Source organism: Triturus cristatus, chromosome 8 (assembly GCF_964204655.1).
Source record: "Triturus cristatus chromosome 8, aTriCri1.1, whole genome shotgun sequence".
NCBI classification, from domain to species: Eukaryota; Metazoa; Chordata; class Amphibia; order Caudata; family Salamandridae; genus Triturus; species Triturus cristatus.
In genome coordinates, this window is record NC_140591.1 from 904,266,776 (window position 1) to 904,286,813 (window position 20,038).

Below are 20,038 nucleotides of genomic sequence, written 5' to 3' on the forward strand. Positions count from 1 at the left end.
TTTAAGAAAAAAGATATATCAGCTGTTCTTTTCTTTCTTCTGTTTCTATTCCTGCTGTGATGTTCGGGCTGTTCTGGTTGTTGCTGTCAGAGGAAAGATGAGAGAGTGAAGGTGTTATTTAGATTTTAGTGGACATGATTTGTGTCTTAAAAGAGGAATTTGATTGTTTATTTGCAGATTCGTTTTTTACTGTGTTTTTTGCAATAGCGACTTGGTTGTAGATATTGGGAAGTAATTGATCTATATTGTTTCTTTCTGTTATGTATTTAACATAGTACAGTGCTATGTGTGTATTGGTGGGTGTTTCAGACGCATTAGTTGTAGCACATGTTTTGGGCTCTCTTGCTCTGATTATTGGTCCTTTTTTATTGTGAATTTTTCATTTCAGTTAATGTCTAGTTGTGGTGAGCATGTGATGGGTTCGGCATTCTATTACTACTGCTCTCAGGCAGGTGACTGTCTGATTATGGGCCTTAATGTAAGTAGAGAGTAGTGTTTGTTTAACCCCAAGTTTTGCGGATGTGCCAGCCACTTTGTGGGCAACAGGCGATGTAGAGCTGAGATTCCTACAGATTTCACAAACCTTGTTGTGTATGATTCTGTATCTGGTTGAGAAAGGTGTTGGTGAGGAGAAGGCTGGTATGTTGTAATAGTCCCACTATTTCAATTGCGTTTACAATTTGTGACTGACCTGTGTGCAGCTAAAAATAAAAATAAAAATGAGGCCCTCCAGTTGTCTGCTGCTCTGGCTATTATTATGCTTCTTCTGCTGCTCAATATTTTTCTGTCGCTGATCTAAAGCGCATTCTTTCGCAGTATTGCTTATAGAATATATATGATAGGTCTTTGTCTGGAATAACATTGGCTGGTAAGAGATATAGCGCTGCTGCGCCTTTTAGGACCATGCAGAAAGACAGGGCATCTGTAAAAAGTTTAAAAATACAAGGTAGTTACTTGCTCATCGTTTTAGACACAGCAAAGTTGTAGGGGCAGTAAAGTTATATGGTGTTAGACATGGCATCCTTGGTTTGGTTTCCCCTGATCTTTTGCCTCTACCTCTTATGTTTTGATGCTGTGCTGGTTTTCATTTTTGCTAGCTTAGATGCTTTGGGTATTTTGCCACTGCTGATCAATGTCACAGTGCAAGTGCTTTTTGTGTAAATTGATATTGTGCTTGGTTCTCCCTGATTGGCATATTGGTTTTACTAGTAGATCCCTAAATTCCACACTTAGAAGAATTTCCAAGTGAAATCAGTCAATGTTAGCCTATGGAAGGAAATTCAAGTTACTGATAAGCACGGTTAGAATTACTTTTCAGAATCAGTACTGGGTTCAGAGATGCAGCACTGAGGTCTCTCCTGATAACAGGTGAGTAAATCGGAATTCGTAGTTCGGCTGATTTTAGATGAATATTTTAAAGTTCCAAAACTCCACACTAAAAAGAATTTCCAAGTGAAACCAGTCAATGTTAGCCTATGGAGGGAAATTCAAGTTACTGGTAAGTACGGTTGGAATTACTTTTCAGGATCAGTACTGGGCTCAAAGATGCAGCGCTGAGGTCTCTCCTGATAACGGGTGAGTAAATCGGAATTCATAGTTCGGCTGATTTTAGAGGAATATTTTAAAGTTCCAAAACTCCACACTTAGAAGAACTTCCAAGTGAAAAGAGTCAATGTTAGCCTATGGAAGGAAATTCAAGTTACTGGTAAGTACGGTTAGAATTACTTTTCAGGATCAGTACTGGGCTCAAAGATGCAGCACTGAGGTCTCTCCTGATAACAGGTGAGTAAATCGGAATCCGTAGTTCGGCTGATTTTAGAGGAATATTTTAAAGTTCCAAAACTCCACACTTAGAAGAATTTCCAAGTGAAACCAGTCAATGTTAGCCTATGGAAGGAAATTCAAGATACTGGTAAGTAAGGTTAGAATTACTTTTCAGGATCAGTACTGGGCTCAAAGATGCAGCAATGAGGTCTCTCCTGATAAAGCCACTGATTGTGCCAAGGCTGGTAGATAAATAGCTACTAGTAGGCTTGCAGTGCTGACTGTGCCATCCACAGGAGTGGCCCGGAAAAGACGTCTTGGGCCTGCCACCGCAATGCCTGTGCGCAGTTGTCTATAGGCCACCCCTATGGTGGGCCCAGCCTCCCCCCCCGGGTGGGGCGCGGTGTATGTAAGGAGCGGGATATGTGCTGATGTGTGCTGGTGTATGTGGCATGTCCTGGTGGTGAAAAGATACCATTTTCCTTTTTCACTATTGAAGGGCTGTCCTGCTGATAGGACGGAATGGGGACTTTTTGTAACTTTTTTTGAGTATATCCTTCATAGGGATAAGATAGAAAATAGGAATGAGCTCAGAATTTGATAATACATCTTTTATCAAGTATGGTTTTTAAAGTCTTTGTTTGAACACAGCACTTTTAGGAAGCAAATATTTTCTTGTCCAACTGTTCCGTCAGTTTCTGTCTTTTTGAGGATTGATTGTCTTGTTTCAGTGTGACAGAGGAAGAGGATGTGCATTTGGTGTAGTGTTCTTTTGTGGTGTCTTCACTGCGTTACTGTGAGTGTTGGTACAAAGGCTTTGTACATTGCCTTTTGGATGAGCTTGTCTGCTTGCGCCAAGCTACTAAGGGGGTGAGTAGGGGTTATCTAAAGTGTGTATTCCCCTTTCCTTGACTGGAGGGAAGGGTCCCTGTTTGGATAGAGGTACCTACCTCTGCCAACTAGAGTCCCCCATTTCTAACAAATTGTTCTTGTGTTTAGCTCTGAATTGCTAGGGAGTCTGTTTTTTTTAAAAGGGGTGAGTATTGTCAACAGGAGGTCACCTGCTTAGGTTATTTACTGTCGAAGGGGGGTAGGAGATTAGCTCCTTGTTGAACTAACATGGTAAATGAGGTGCATGAAAAAAGTTTTTTGGGGCAACTAACAAACTGCGTTTTTCATTGGCTTCTGTGCTTGGTACATATATTGTTGTGTCCTGTTTTGTGTTGTAAGTACACAAGACGGGTTGTCGTGCGCGCTTTCTGTCTTTGACGCTTTTACAAGAGCCCTCCTGAGCGGTCTAGGAACGGTCATGACGGTGGCCGTCTCCATAAGACTATCGGTTGGACTCGCTTTAGCCATATATTTCACAGATATGATACTGTATGCTGTAAACATGCCCTTGAATAAATAGAGATACATCACCTCACCAGTGCACATCTAACTGGCTACAAAAAAAGTACTGTTTGGAAAAATTGTCATGATTAGAAGTGTGTCACCTTGAAGTTAGCCATGTTACTGCACCTCCATTCTGTAAATTGGTGGAATTGAATTGAAAAGAAGATGAAAGAACGGGTAGACTAGACTGATGTTCTCTTATCTGATTTTTAAGGGGAACTATAGGCTGATGGCTCCTGTTTAAATTCCCAGGTGGCAACACCACTATTGCTCATGTTACTGCAACACTACATACAGTCGCACAGACATCACAAGTCCCTCATCAGTTAGCCTGTGTAACTGAGCTGACAGCCCTTACTAGAGCTGGTGAATTGGTAGGCCAGAAGGAAAAAGGAAAAGAAAACAAATGTTGCTAGAGGCCTATGTCTTTCCCCTGGTTATGATGACACATGGCCCGGTTCGTGTACTGTATGGTGCACATGATGCACCATTCTAGGAAGGGTGCCTGTATGCCCCCGGTAATTGTGCACCACACATTTTAGTGGTCAACAGTTTGAACAGCACATAGGTCTACAGGAGCTTGTTTGGAACAACAAGTTTTGCTGGAGAATTCACGTACTTCCTACATTATGCTTAATTTGTCAGTTATTTATAGAATCAGAATCTCTCTTAAATTAGCTATTTTAAATTTTCCTGCCACAACTATAACTTGAGAGCATGGTCACAAAGGCAATATTTATGTTGGCTTCCTGGGAAAAATAATTTTAGAGGTGGCTGTAGACCTGCACAGCAGCGAAGGTTCACAAGGTAGAAGCTGTGTCATGATCTCTATGACTCATTGAACATAAGCTTGCTAAGACAAGAAACACAAAACAAGCCATTGCTTTGAAATTCCTTTTTTGAGGTTCCTCAGATGAATAATATAGGAATGGACAAATGCAATGATTCAAAGTATGTCCGGGTTGTTCTTTCAGAGCTTAGTAAATTAATTAAGGCTTACCCCACTACTTGGTGTTGAAAGAGAAAACAATTAATTGTATAACGTTGTATCCTTACCAATTAATTAAAGCTCTGCATTCTACCCACTAATAGGTCTGGGACACCCTGCAGTCATAGAAAGAGGGGCCCAGATGTGATGCACAGCCTGGCTGCTTGTTATGGAACATCCATGAATATGATTAAGGTGGAGCTGCAGAGCAAAGAAGTGCTAGACGAGGCAGTACCACCGAAAAAGTAAACCGAGATAGGGGCTATCCAGGAGCCCCAGCCTGTTGGTCCACCTGTGCTTGAGTCCCAGCCCATTCAGCCCAGCCTGTGGGCTCGCCAGTGTTTGAGTCTCTGCCCCCTGGTCCTCTTGAGTCTGACCCCATTTTTTTTTCCTTGACCCCCACCTGTGCCTGGAGTATTGAGGCACAATTTGCGCCCCGATGGAAGGACAGTGCACCAGAGGGAAAGTTGAATGAGTAGGGATGGACTTCATGGATAAAGAATATGGGGCAGGTACACTGCCAGCGATAGAGTAGGAAAAAAGAGATAGGTGCACTGGCCTGGACACTGGACAGGATTAGTTGAGAGTGTCCTCCGAGGAGGGAGGGTGCCTTATCCTGACTTTAGAGGATTTTTCCAGAAAGAGCTAGACGAGTAGCTCCACTGCCGGTGCTCAACAGCGCCTACGGCAGATGAACAATAGGATCCTGCCAGTGATAGCTCGCTGAAAGACACTGGAAAGAAGAGTTTTGTCCATCCCCCTATCCCCCTGTTCCCTGCCCATCAATTTTATTGTATTGCATTTCTCTCCCGATTACCATGTATCCTTCTGGTTGTTCCATTATTGAAGAACACCTCTTTGCAGCCCCGCTGACTTATAGCTTGCTTGATAACAAATTTTCCTTGGATAAATTACGTTCCATTTGCATTCACGATATGTAACCCACTGAGTTATCCTTGTAATGCGCAAGCCTCCGTTAGCAAGTGTGACTCCATTTTGTATTTCGCAATCCCCATTAGGCTGTGTCTGAACTAGGCCTCATTATTCGTATTGCTTGCCTCAGCAGAACACTGTATTCAGCTAATATTTCCTTCCCTGCTCAAGGCTGGATTCTGACTTACTTATGAATAGGCCATTCTGCCCTTGTATTCCTATCCTTGTGTGTAACTTTGCTCCCACGTTAGGAGACTCAGAGCCTCAGCATGGCAATCTTAAGACACTGATAGTATGTACCCATCTGGCAGGTGGTAGCCCATCCTTCTGTGCCTGCTTTGTTTACGTTCGGCCTGACCAGGTAACTTTCCACTGTGGGCATGGTTGGAGGTTCTGGGAGGAATGATTATGTGTTGTGGACTGTTCGGGGGTCAGTCCCTCGGCAGACATCTTAGGGTGCAGGTCAGATTAGACTCCCCTGCAGAGTATTGCTAATAAAAGCCTGTTTGTATTCTCTACTTTCTGACCGACTCTTCATTACTTGGGAAGGCATAGCAGGTGTTTGTAAATAACCCGGGTGGCCCCTAAGGGCCACTTCCTTCACCAGCTCCCTCTCGCCTCTTCGCTGCCGTGAAACCCTGGACGCCGATAGGAAACAGCGCATCTCAGGAGCTCTCTGCAAACCCGGCCAGGGGTCCGTAGCAAGGCCGACCCACCAACAGGTGACTCCGGCGAGTCACTCCGGTCCGCGGCAGGATCGCCGCCCTCCGCTCTCAGGCTTCCGTCTGTGGTTTGTGCCAATACGGCCCCGTCCGCCTGATGGCAACCCAGGGGTCCAAGGCGCAGGGAAGGAGCGCCGCAAGTCGAGCCTCCACTCCGCTTCGATCCGGAGGCCCGCATTGCGGTCCCATCCCCAGAAGGGCATTTAGTGCAGGCCGATCGGCACTCTTCACACGCTTTCTCGCCCTCAGTGACACAGGCTCAAAGCTCACCCCAGATCAGTCCCGCGGGCTTCAGGGATCACCAGCGATCGATCCCAACGTATGGCATCAAATTTATTTTCCAAGGATTTATGGGCGGACGGACAGAGAGCTCGAGAGGCTCACGTCCTGTTGGCCATGTTGCTTTCTCCACTGGGATTATAAGTTGAGTCTACCAGAGAAGTCCAAGATGCGAGGCGTGGCTTTGCCTGGCTGCAAGATGGCTGCACCTTGAGAGGGGTCTGCTGGCCTGGCGACAATATCCTCTAAAATCCGGTGATTTAAGGGTACTTGAATCTACTGCCGTAGAGGATCTGCAATTCTAGGTTATGCGCGACGGCGGAGCAAAATAGAAACCTGCAACAAGCCCCGGATAAGCCGCAAATCCGTCCGTGACCGGAGGGCAGAGACGGCCTTTCAGAGAGCCTCCCGTGGGGGAGGCCGCTGCAAACGCACACCGCAAGGCTGCCACGCCCTTCTCTTGGGTGGACTTCGCCAGATGCTTCCGCCTGGCTGAGGGGCTGAAAACGACCTACGGGAGCGGTGGGTGCGCCTACGGTGCAATGGGAGTCCTGCAGCTCGGACGGACTCGGCCACGCTGAGGTAAACTGCAGAGCAAGCAGTGAGGTGAGTGAGCGGCGGTCTTACTACACGGATACAAGGCAGCAGCAAAGGGCCTAACAAAGCGGTGTAACAGCGACCGCCCGCAAACTCTCCCCAGGTGGAGGTGATGCTGTGTAGTGCGGCGCGATGAAGGGCCTTAACGCGCTCACTAGAGACAGGCCGGAGGACTGGCATCCGGCATTGCAGCTCATCCGCAGGGTCCTTGTGAGGCCTATATCGTGTGGTGGGCCCCTGGGGGAAGACGAGGCGGCCCTTGCAAAAAAACAAGGAAAGATTAAACTCAGAAGGGCCAACAGGGCGTGCATAAGATTAAACCGACCACTGAGGTAGAAGACGTCATCACTTGGGTAAGGGGGGCCAGAAGTGGGATAACCAAAATTAAAAAGCGCAAGAGAACTGACACTACTGCGGGAGATAAACTGGCCTGACTCCTTTTCGTAGCCTGCCCTACTCCACCTATGGGCGATCTCAGACGACATAAGAGACACTGCAGCCCCCAATACACTAAACATACAAGCGCACTGAAGGTCGGAAGGCAGACCGCTTGAACACTAACTAAAGCAATGGGCAAACCAGATGCTAAGCAGTCCAAGCTTACGTTTCAGGGGCTCCGCCATACTAGACAGGGCGAACCCGCCCAGGATACAATAGGGCTACAGACAGCCGAATCAGAAACTCAAGGATGAAGATATACGCTCGCTTCTAATAATCGTCAAGTCCAGCCTAAAAACAATAGATTTCAAGCTAGACCAACTTGCAGCATGCCTGGACCAGATTAACCAACGTGTAGACGCCCATGATAAGCGCTTAAACCACATGCAAGCAAGGATATCGGAAGCCGAGGATCGAAGGACAGACGAAAACCAGAAGATGCTAAAAATGGACAAAGTGCTAGCGGTTATAATAGCCAAAAATGAAGACTTAGAATCACGCTCCAGCAGAAACAACCTCCATAATCACGGGAATCCATGGCTGTCGCTAAAATGGAAGACTACATTAAAAACCTGCTGCAGGAACTATTCGGAACTGACCGGTCAGACGTTTTCATTGTGGAGAGAGCACATCATACTCTTGGGCCGCGGCCACCTCCTGGAGCACCACTCCACTCTATAATTGCCCGGATACTAAATTATTGATGCCAAGACACAATCCTTCGCCGGGCCAGAGAATGCGGAGAGGTGCGTCATCAGGGTACTGTCCTCTTAATCTAACCTGACTTCACCCAGGCAGTGCAAGACGCAAGAAGGGAATTTATGCCAGTCAAGCGACCGCTCTAGCAGCTGAGAGTGAGCTATACCCTCCCATAATTGAAAAAAACGATGAATTTCGCTTGATGGCAACACAATATTCTTTACTCGTTACAAAACGAGGCTAAACACATCTAAATCTGCCTATCCATCTTATGACGGCCACACAAGTGACAATGATTAATCACACAATCACCCGTACAAAAACTGCGCCCCCCACTTAAAGGAACTAAGGCCCAGGACGGTGGCATAAGCACATCTGGGTGATCAGCCCTAGACACTGCCAGCCGACAGCATTTCTGAAACACACTTTACAGCCCTTTGAATGTTGCCCACCAACCCTGGCCCAAGGGACAGGGCAGTCCGCTGGAGAACCCATGGCCCAGTGGGATAATTCCCCATACCGATCCGGAGGGTAGACACGTAATTGTGACCGGCACACTTTATAAACAGCCGATGACGTTTCGTTGAAGGTTCGAATGTTGGTTATTGCTACTGTTCAAGCATATTGCCGGTTTGGTACACACTTCGAAGATCTCCATTGAGGGACTACCAGTTGCTGGACAGAGACTGGGGGGATTCTTATGCAGAATTGCTTGTAAATTGGAACTGTTTTAATGTGTGTCGTGAACTGCAAAACCGCAAATAAAGAAATTAATTAAAAAAAACAAAAAAAAACAGCCGATGACGTTAGTTGCAGTGTACGGTCCAAACATTGATGACCTAGACTTTTTCCTGAACCTATGGAGACAGACAACTAATTACGGATCGGGACGGTACTATGGGGTCGGGACTTTAATGTGACATTTGAGGAGGCGCTAGACCACTCTGGGATGCGGAAGCAGAACCTGTGCTCTGCTAGAGTTCTAAACACACTGATCGCAGATTATCATGGCGGCATGCCCACCCAAACATGCGGGAGGGAACGTGCTTCTCTTCTTATCACAACACATGGTCCTATAAGACTATGGCTTATCACCAAAACCGCTTTTGCCAGAACTACACTGACCAAGCACCTACCGCGCATGCTTTCTTATCACGCACTAGTGCTGCTGACACTCCAAATCCCACAGACCATTCCTTGTGCTTTTTCGTGGCGACTCCCCCCCTCCCCCCCCCAAATGCATTATGCTGATTTTAGAGTAGAAATCCATACAGCAATCGAGGATTACTTTGTGCACAACACCAGGTTGGTGGAATCGCCCTCCACGCTGTGGGAAGAATTAAAGTGTTCATAAGCCGGGTCTGCATCGCGAAACAGTTGGGGGTGTTATGATCACTGCGCAGCACACTATACAAACTGGAAGCCAAAGTTAAGGAATTAAAAGAAGGAATAGTGCAGAAAGCCCTACCCTTCGGTGCTAGCCGACATTAGAGAGAAAATCTCAGCTTATAAAGAAGCAAAGAGTAAGACAGATTACTTAGGAGAAGAGGTCCGGGCACGTAGATATGGGGAGGGCGATTGCCTGAGTAAGTCGCTAGCTGGATTGCTGTGCAAACCTCATGCCGCCACCTATGTGACCGAATTAAAGGGAGATAACTTCCAAATGATATCTTCGTCACCAAAATTACCAGAAATGTCCTCTGTCTATTCCCGATTTTACACTGCTGGAATAGATAGAGAACCAGAGTCGCTGTGGGAATTTTTCGACTCCATTCAACTCCTGTGGCTAGAGCAATGCCACAGAGACTACTTAGATGTTCCCACTGCACTAGAAGAGATTGCCCAAGTAATAGGGAGTATGCCGGCAGATAAAGCCCCTGGTCTTGATGGACTGACGCCGACCTTCTACAAAGAATATGCTCCTACACTTATCCCGCTGCGGGAGGCTGTAATTGTGACCATCCTAAAACCAGACAAACCTGCTGACCTAGCCGAATCATACCGTTCGTTGTCCTTAATAAACATAGACGATAAAGTATATATTAAAGTCCTATCAAAACGCTTGCTGCCCCTTCTGCCATTGATTGTACGACCAGATCAGTCGGGTTTCATCCCCGGGCGCCCAACATCACAATCTCTGCACTATTTTCACGATCATGCACCACTTACACCCCAACATCCCAGCAGTGGCTACCTTACTGGATGACACCAAAGTATTTGACACTCTGGAGTGGCCCTTTCTCTTTCCGCTACTGCGGAGGCTGGCACTGAGCCACATTTATTCTGAAAATACAACTATTATACAACCTTCCCACTTCATGAATTAGGCTAAACGGGAGCATCTCAGGTCCAATAAACATCACTTGCGGCACTAGGCAGGGATGCCCTCTCCCCCCAATCCTATTTGCCATAGCCGTGGAGCCGTTAGAGCCCAGACTGCGGCAACATCATTCAGAACGGGGTATAGGATTTACAAACCGTGAACTCATCGTCTCCATGTACGCAGACGATGTGGCACTGTACGTGTGGGATCCGGAAACAAATTTTAGGCCAGTGATTAGGGAGGTAGTCCGCTACGGCGGCTACTCAGGAATCCAGGTAAACTGGGCCAAATCGATCCTATTTCCATTGATAGATTCTTCAATGCCCTTTACAGCCAAATACCCCTGAGATGGGCGATGGAGCCTGTCAAAGTTCCCTCCACTACAAGATAAGGGAGCGGCCAGACATACAGGAAAGCACGGTATCAAAACGTATGCTGACCTATACTCAGACGGAGAGTTCCTTCCTAGCTTTGTCAACACAGACACTAGTACGCCGTCGCTCTCGGACATGTTACTATATTATCAAATCAGAGCCACCTGCCGTACAATTCATGACACTTTCCCTGCCCCCCCACCACATTTTTACAGCACTGGAATATGTCCATACAGCTACCACACTGTGGAAACGTATTACTCGGCTTTATACACTCACACAGGCAGCCTCTACTATTGATACCTCAAAAGCCAGAATGGCTTGGGAATGGGACTTACACTTGGAGATATCAGAAACACAATGGTACTATTGCTGCACTCAAACTGATCAACTATCCCCCATTATAGTTTGCGGCTGATACACTTTAATTACTTGAATAGAACATACCGCACGCCAGCACAACTGCATAGAATTTGCCTAAAGACTGATTCCACATGTGTCTGATGCCGCAGCCCGGAAGCCACTTTCGCACACTTAGCATGGCCCTGCCCTAAAGTAGCTTGGTACTGGGCTAAGGTGTACGAAACAGTGAGCACCACTGCAGGGCCGCCACTCCTGCCTGACTCTATGGTGTGCCTACTGGGATATGTGAAAAATGTCCCAAAGAACTGTAGACGCCTCATGGCGATGCTGCTACTGCTAGCTAAACGCAGAGTGGCGATACACTGGGGGAGATGGCAAACGCTGACCAAACAAGTCTGGATTGATGACTCATACTGCTGGGAACAACTGACAACATATTGGGTTCTGATGCCCCTAGCTACACAACCTAAAAATATGTGTGAACCATTTGTTCTCACCTTAGACAGACAGATGCAGATGGAATAAATTCACCTGACCCCGACACAACTACCACGCAATCAAATGCATGACATGCTCCCTCATGGCTCTGGGGAACCCCATTGCTGCAAACATGGGCCTGCTATTACTTACAGGTTGCGGGGTGTGTACCTTGTAGATACAAGATTTTTGATGTCTGTACCTTTAAATAGATGTGTCCACAGCATACTACACTGTATATCATGTGAATTGCGAAATTGTGGAATGTCTCAATGAGTGGCGAAGTTGGGAGGGGATGTTAAGTCAATTGGAAATCAATAAACACATTTTTTTTTAAAGTCTGAGAAGCACTGGAGCTAGCTTGAAGATGGCTTTTACATTTTCAAACTGGGTTGGCAAGTCTACATTTTGTACATCAGTACGAGCCCACTGCTTACAATCAATACTATTAGGAATTTGTAGCTCTACATATGTGCGCTCCTGAGCCAAATTCAGTGCACAAGGCTGGCTTATCATTGGTGCTTCAGCAACTCACAGTGGCCACTTCCACGAGAATTGTGGCATGTTTCACCTTAGAATAAGCCCCAATGGTTCATCACCATCATGCCTGGTAAAAAGCAGGTTGCAGGAACATTTGATGCTGTCACACGCAATGGTCTTTAATACCTTGGAAGCAGAAAAATCTTATTACGGTGGGATCAAAGGGACACGAAAGCGTAAGGACTTGTACCATTAGGTCTTTCTTCCACATTGAAGTGTGCTCCGTTGTTAAGATTTTTATGCTACATGGAGAGAACGGTTACTGCTCTACCTGCAGTTAGACAACCAATGCTTCTGAAGATTACCTCCAGTGGAAGTAATACTTATCAACAAACGGGCAATTACACAAAAGTGGACAGAGACTATAGGAGGAAAACAAATCTCCCAGTAAAGGCCCTGTGAAAAATACAGGCCCACTCTCATGAGATCTCGAAGGGTCTCCGTTGCTTCTGTAAAAAAAAAAAACACCTTGAGATTCAGATAATGAACTATAAGAAATTCGCCTCAAGTATAAGAAAAGGTCAAGAAATATGAGTGGAGACGTGTATCAGTGGCCTTTTTGTTGTGCAGGAGGTGATCTGCTGAGTGCAGAGTGAAAAGCTTGCTTATCATGTTCATCAGCCCCAGGTCTCATAACTTTCTCAACTTGTACAGATCATTCATTCCTGCCTTAAAGTAATATAGCTTCACAAGACATGAACACAGAAATAAGTAGTATATAGGTGTACATCATGCCCACAAGGTAACCAAAGGCAATTTTAAAAGTCTTAATTTCACGTGGTTTACTGACTTACTGAGTACACTGAAACCTGCGAGTATCCGGCTTGGGTTGGTGTTTTTTCACATGTTTACTGAGTCCTGAAGCTCTATGAAAAGACTGTCCACAGACTGAGCAAAGGTACTTAGATTCTCCTGGAAAAAAACACAAAAAGCAAAATCCAATAGTATATAGCTATGGGTCTCTGCACTTTTATAATTTCCTGATTTAGTTGTAGTTTTCTTTAGCGCAAACCAGGCACCAAAGGGTAACCGAGTGCTTTCTAAAAGTCAACAGGTAACAGTTAAATGCAGTAGAAAAGAGGGGTGTATATACAACATTTCTAAAATTTGTGGGATCCAAATGAGGATATGTCTTAACTTACAACTGAAAATGTATAATACATAGAATAACATTTCAGAAAGTGGAAAATCAGCAGCGGAGTACCAGGATAAAAGGCAAAAGATAAGTCTTCAAGAGGGCACAGATAAGAGATAATTTTTACACAGAGGGCGTTTCGGGTCACTTTTTACTATTTTATAGTAAGACGATTCACACAGCTCAAGGAGAGGAAGTTCCAAATTCTCTGGGTATAGCCAGAGAAAGCTTGTGGCAAGGAGAGACAACTTAAAATCTTTTCACTGTCACAAAGTCTTAAAGTCCTGCTAAAGAGTGTAGCCTTTTATACCTTGAAAAAGTATGAGCTTGAGTTGGATGGTCTTGCCTGTCTTGATTATTTGTGCATAGAGGATTAGTTTTACGAGTGACAATGGAATCTAGAGGGTATTGAAAAGGGAGATTAGAGGATGGAGGATGGGAAAAGGTTCCCAGACATGGTGAGAGTGAAATATTACATGCCAGCTACTGAGAAGTCTGCAAAGTCGAAGGAGTAACCTCGCTGCCAAAAGGCAGAGCTTCAACACGTCTACTCCATCTTCGACATACACCTTCAATGCCTAATCGACTAAGGGCTGTCGGAGCTTTTGCCATTTGTCCGCCAGCCCTATTTAAAGAGGGCATACAAATGTCACATTTTCAATGTCCGTCAACGCCAGGTAAAACCTGGCAGTAGGTGGAAGTGGAAACTGTAAAATGACCCCCAAGCCATGAGAGAAAACTCTCATAGTAAAGACGGTCTTCTGTTTTTTTTATTTTAAAAAAAATACATTTTCCTTTGGAGTTTTGTTTTTAAAAATGAAAAAACATTGAAAACGTGACGCAAGACTCCATCTTGTTAAGTGTGAAGTCTGTCAAACGTTCAAAGTATTGCCAAGAAACGTTGTGACAGGGGTTCATGCCAATGCAAGAGGTGTCCACTGGGCCTGCAGACATCTCTCAATTTGGCAGGTGGGGACTCCCTCAGAGCACGGAGTACTTTACTCTGTTACCCTGACAGAGTAAATCCTGATGTAAAGTCAAAAAGGACCGACTCCATTCCGGGTAGGCCCCCAATTCCATTTCGGACAACATATCTCCCGTTTTCTGCTAAATCACTGGCATGTCTGGTATAAACACTAATAACACTAATGTTGTCCGCCCTTATAGTTCTTATTATTCCTAGAACTAAGAGATTGTCAAGTTATTCAGATAACGACATAGATATAACACATGATGCGACACCCAGTCTGGGACAAGTGTTCACTTATCATAATGTCAAGGCCACCAAAAAAACATCCATAGATAAATCGACAAAAGATGTAGTACGAATTGACATCCCTTCATCTCTCATTTTCTCAAAGATGTGTCCAAGATACTTCTTCTGGAGTCCGTAATCTCTATCCAACTTTCCTAAAACTATGTCAGAGGTTTTCATCCCTTATAATAATTTAGTATTTACGGACCACCACTCACCCCTTTAAGTGGAGAGAAACTTCACCCAGATCACGGACACGGATCATAGATCCAGATGAGCACAGCACCAGATCCCATCTCAGCAAGACTCCCCCGAGACTCCGTCAAGCATTCCATTCTACATTCATAAACTGGTGCCAAGATTGTGTTCTTATAGAGCAATCTACTATCTCCTTGCCTTGTGCTCAAAAATAGCTGACAAGCTATTCTAAACAGACAACAAACCCTGTTGTATGCGCACCACCTCCAAAACTCAGGCTTATTATTTATTCATCTGCTACTAATATCATTCCGCTTACAGATTGCACAGTGAGGGTGTAAAGGTTATAAATTGTGATGTTACGATTTTTCCCTGTTTTTACAGTTACTGAAAAGCTTAGCTGTTTTTTATTAGCTTCTGTGATGTTCCAAATATTATGTACTATAGATCTTCGCATTTTAAAATAACTATATTTAAATAAATTTGTTGAAATACATATTCCGTTTCTAGTGATCTTGAGTGCGTAAATCATTAATGAGCACTTGTTTGGATTGCCATTGGCCCCTGTTAGTTACTCAAAAGCATTGACACCACCTCATTTATGTATTGGGTGGGTTTCTGCAGGGCTACAATAACCTGCTTTTTACATTCAGGACGGGTATATTGAAGTAAGTTCACTTTTGTCACCCGTGGGTGTGAAAACAAACCTTGCAGAGCCGAGCCAAAGACTCATTTATGCAACAACCCAGTCTGCCAAACTCTTAACTGGGCCCTAAATGTTCACATACTGGTGATATGAAATCAAATAAATTATGTAGGTCACCAAGCTGTTCAAAGTAAAGATTAAAGCGCATGTAGCAGGGATGGAGTCATATGGCACACTTTGCAGAAGGTAGACTCAGCAAGAGAGGTCGTTTTCAATCTTTGTCTTCTGAGATTAGTAGGCCAAACAGGATGAGCACCTTACTTCTTATACTCATGCTGTAATTCACCAAGCAGTACTTGTGACTTACAATGTCAAAGGCAGAACAAATGCAGGTGGGTCAGCAGACTAAAGTTGCTGGAATCAAAGTTCAGTATTAGACCACACTATACCATTGTAGCCACTACGACAGATAATGTAGAGACAACCCCCCCGCTACCCACTTCAGCACATGCGCTCTCATCAATTCCACTAGGGTCTTAGGGAGAAACATTGACAAAAGTGTATCCACTACATCCTCTCAATACAAATGGCAAGAGTATAAACCTAAATACCCCTCCATACATCGGTCCCCCTCCCATTCTTCACATCAACGAGACTCAAGAAAAACACACTCCTCAGTACACCATGCCCCAAACCCAATCCTCCTGTTACTAAGCAGAGGTTGAGTCTGGACTGGGGGAAATTACGCAGGTACTACAAGAACTAAAATCCGACCTACAGAAGCTAACAAGCATCACTACTAAACTAATCCACAACAGAGGCCCTCAGATACACCTGCGAGTAACAGGACAATCCTCCATGATAAATTCATACACCATTCAGATCAGCCATTAAATTCTTATGACTCCCAGACATCCCAGCGCACTAGTTGGCGATCTACTCCCTTACGCAACACCTCCTCGAGCCCGGCCTGGACCAAGATCTCTCTATCTAACAATGATATCCAAGCCATTCTCCATACATACAACAGTGCACACCATGACCTGTCACATAGATTCAATCCCATCTCAACAATTATATCAAACCCACACAGAGACCAAACACCAGAGAGACAACCAAGGCCAACCTCAAACCACTACCCATCACAGAGAAAACATCACCGAACACAAAACCCCACCTGAAATGCATACTCCTAAATTGCGGTTCGACCTGGAAACACGCAGCTGACATTCCAGACAGTATCCTTACCCATGACCTTGACTAACTCCTTCTAACTAAAACATGGCTAAAGATCGACTCTGCACCATTCCTTGACATTCTAATCCCACCAGGCTATGACATTATAAGAGCAGACAGACCGAAAAGGTCTGCATACACCGCATCAACCTTATGGTGACTCAGTCACAATCTATCGACCTTACTACGTGCGAATACCTAGGCATGAGCATTGCAAGCAACAACAGACCCCTAGGTAAATTACATTTGATCTACCACCCCCTTAGCAACAATTTTGCATTCACTGAAAACATTATGGAAATCATCTCTTCCAAAGAAGGGCAACACTGCCCCCAAATCTTCCTTGGTGACTTCAATCTTCATTGGAACGACCATAATGATCCCACAGTTAACAGCCTAAAACCTTCCTAACTGACCTCAAACTTGTCCAATTCTGCTATACCCCAACTCACATCCTGGGCGCAACACTGGATCTCGTCATTCCCTTGGGACTGGACGGACCACCACAGCATCTCCTTCCTGATCACTGACACAAACTCCAACTTAAGAAACCCAAACAATGGAAAAGAAACACTTGCAACATTAACCGCAACGATCTGACATCCCTCACCAACAATATACTATCACCACCAGCAGACTGAACAGATGTCCACAACCCACTACAACAACTCAATGAATAGCATTCTTGACACAGTGGCGCCCTATCAACTAAAAAGGCCGTGCTCTAATGACTCCAACCCTTGGTACAATAGGAGTCTAAATGATCCGCACCGTCCCTAGAGCACCTTAAACAACTAAGATCAAGGAGGAGCAAGGAAGAGCAACTACAACAAACACATCAGAATCTCAAAAGCTAATTTCTTCAAAGATCAACAAAACAATGCTAGAAATCGACCAAGAAAACTATTCAAAATTATTGTGAGAAGTTGGCCTGGCATATGCTGTCTCCTAGTTATAGGGACACCTTGCACCAGTCCAATTCGACTCTTATTGATGATAGGTTTAAGACAACCTTTAAAGAAAGCTATCCTAGTGGTAGCTGTGGAGAGCAGCCTTCAGGCTAAGTCTTGAAGGAGTGTTAAGCTTATTGTTTTACCATAATAACCTCTTGAATAACCAAATGAAAGAGTAGCCCACACAGGTATATATATATAAAATATATGTATTTATTCTAGACAGAATCCCACAGTCTCTTTATGAGGCTAGTGGCAAAGTTACAATTCAAACAAGCATTTATAAACACAATAAATAGCACAGGAATCAATGGGCCCCAGGGGGGGACCAAACCATATATCAAAAAAGTGGTATAAGAAACACGACAATTCTACAGACAATGCCTAGGGCATTTAGGATCGCTGGCCCCTTAAGAATCCACCCCAGGTTATGAGGAAGGGGACCCAAGGGAGGCGCGTGCAGTGGAAGTAGCTGCTATCGGGATCTCTATTATAGTCTATGGAAATGTCGCGGTTGAAATTACACAGATTAAAGTCACTTCTAGCAGGAGTACAAAGTAAAAACTTTAGACTTAAGCTTTTGAGGAGCCCACTACCACGAGAGTACCGAGGTACCACTGTTACCTGCCCCAGGGAAGCCAGGTGTATAGGTCGATTCTGGTGTCGGGTCGCGGGCTGATTTTCTATAGGAAAATGTTCAAAAGTGCTGCTAGCCAAAAGCGTTGATGATGCAGTGAAGATCAAAGATGTGAAGATTGTAGAGAAGAACCTGAAAGCAGAGGGGACAGAGTCTGGGTCACGGAAAAGTGACCAGGAGGCTCAAAGCAAAGAGCCCTTCGATGTTGGGTGCTTCAGGTGCGAAGTGGTGTAGCTTGGATCTGCAGCCACGGGCTCCGGGAGGCTTCAAGGAAGGCCAGCTTCCGGAGGGCGACTGCCCCGCGTCGGATGAGGGTCGCTGCGGTGTTAGTGTCCGGATTGGATTCACTAAGTCTTGGCAACCGCAACCCACGAAGAAAAAACAAATCGGCTACAGTGCAGACCCACGAGGTCTGGGAGAGGTCTCCTTTGGAGAGACTGTAGAGCAGGCCTGGAGCAACCAGGGGAACTCTTGATTGTAGAAATAGACCTCCGCTAGGGCCCACAAGTCGAGAGACAAGGGACTGCGGGAGGCGGCAATTTGGTGTGCGTAAAAGGGCACCCACGGGCCACCGGAGGGGGCTAGGGCGCTGGTCTTTGGCACAATTGTAGAGTGGTTGGCTCGAAAACGGGCCAAAGCACAACTTCCCCACTGGTCAGGGTCGTGTGCTACGCAAGAGGTGGCCGGTGTCCTGGGGTATTGGGGATCTCGGCACCAACGCGGTCCACGGTGCCCAAACTCGTTGAGCACACTCACTGGCCTCTGGGATGCGCTGGAAACCCACCTCAAGGGCGCTGGAAGTCGTCGAAGTCCGTAGGAGCAGCGAGGATCCAACCGGGTCACTTGCAGTGTTTTAGGTGCCTGCCAAGCAGGGGGATAACTCCTTTATCCCAAGGGAGATTTCTTCCGTCAGCTGGGCAGCAGCAAGTCGAAGGTCAAGACTGTAAAGTTCAAGATTAATCTGAGGCTCTGGGGCCACGTTATTCACCTTTATCCCCAAGATTAGGGGAGTGTCCAGAGTAGGGTCCACCAATGAGTGGTGAGGCGGTAAAGGGTGGCTACACCCTCTCCCCTTTGTGTGTTTCCCGCCTGGGCGAGGGGCAGGATGCCCCTGAACCGGTTCCAAGCGGTGTATGCAGAATGAGGTCTCTGCAGCTGCCTACGTGCAACTCTGAAAGGACATTTGGTGCACCCACCCTGTCTGGGGAGATGCTAGCACCTCCCTGCCACAGGAGCCCTATTGTCCAGCTGGCGAGGCTGGGGTTTTTCCCAGCAACAGCCAGCCAGGATCGTGTAGGTGGCGGGCAGTAGCCATTTTGTGACACTTGTGCACTTTTAAATTGGTGTCTAAATTCTACCGCTTTTCCCATATCGCTCCTCTAGCAGGGGGGAATCGTACCCTCATGCCCATGGCTGGACTGGGGGTATGATTCCTACATGTTTGACACCAAACACGATATGGTTCTGTGTAGCCATTCTCGAGTTATCGCGGTATCGCGATAGACTTATAATGCGGTTAAGAGTATATGGTATGGCTACACTACAAACAACCCAGTAACGATTTTACGAAGGTTGCAGAGAGGCCCTACTCGTGTAGGGGTCCCCCCTCACACATACCTCAGCACCCTGCTTGTAGGATTAGCAAGGCCTGCCATAGGGGTGACCCATGAGAGTACATGTGTTGTAATGGGGTGGGATATAGGGCACCTATGTCCCTGTAAGGGGTGCTAGCACCACCTTACCCAGACTACAGTAGTGGTCTTGTGGTGTCAGTTTGTATGGCTGTCCCAGGGTGGCACAATAAGTGCTGCAGCCCTGGTAGGCCTACTGAGGGACCCATGCCCTGGGTACCATCTACAAGGGACTGTCAGGGCACCCTCAGCATCCAATTGGTTTGTACCTAGGGTACTTCACATTAGTTTTAGGGAGAAAGCAGATAGGCTGGGGTCCTGGATAGCAGGATCCCAGCCAGACTAGTCAAACACCACTCAAATACCAGGCAAAAAGTTGGGGGCAACCATTAGTCAGATTCCACCTTCCTACAATTATCAAACATCAGTCCGCTCAAAATCCCACAGACTCCTTA

The 20,038-nt window shown here is 45.8% G+C and overlaps 1 protein-coding gene across 4 annotated transcripts in view; it reads right to left on the reverse strand.

Moving 5' to 3' along the window:
- The window catches only part of ZBTB11 (zinc finger and BTB domain containing 11), a 2,099,144-nt gene that overhangs the window by 481,862 nt on the left and 1,597,244 nt on the right, over nt 1-20,038 (reverse strand). For all 4 annotated transcript variants that reach the window (XM_085622427.1, XM_085622426.1, XM_085622429.1 and 1 more), the window contains one exon: nt 12,687-12,804. In XM_085622427.1, coding sequence (XP_085478553.1) covers nt 12,687-12,804 — 118 coding nt within the window. The remainder of the gene's footprint in view (nt 1-12,686; nt 12,805-20,038) is intronic.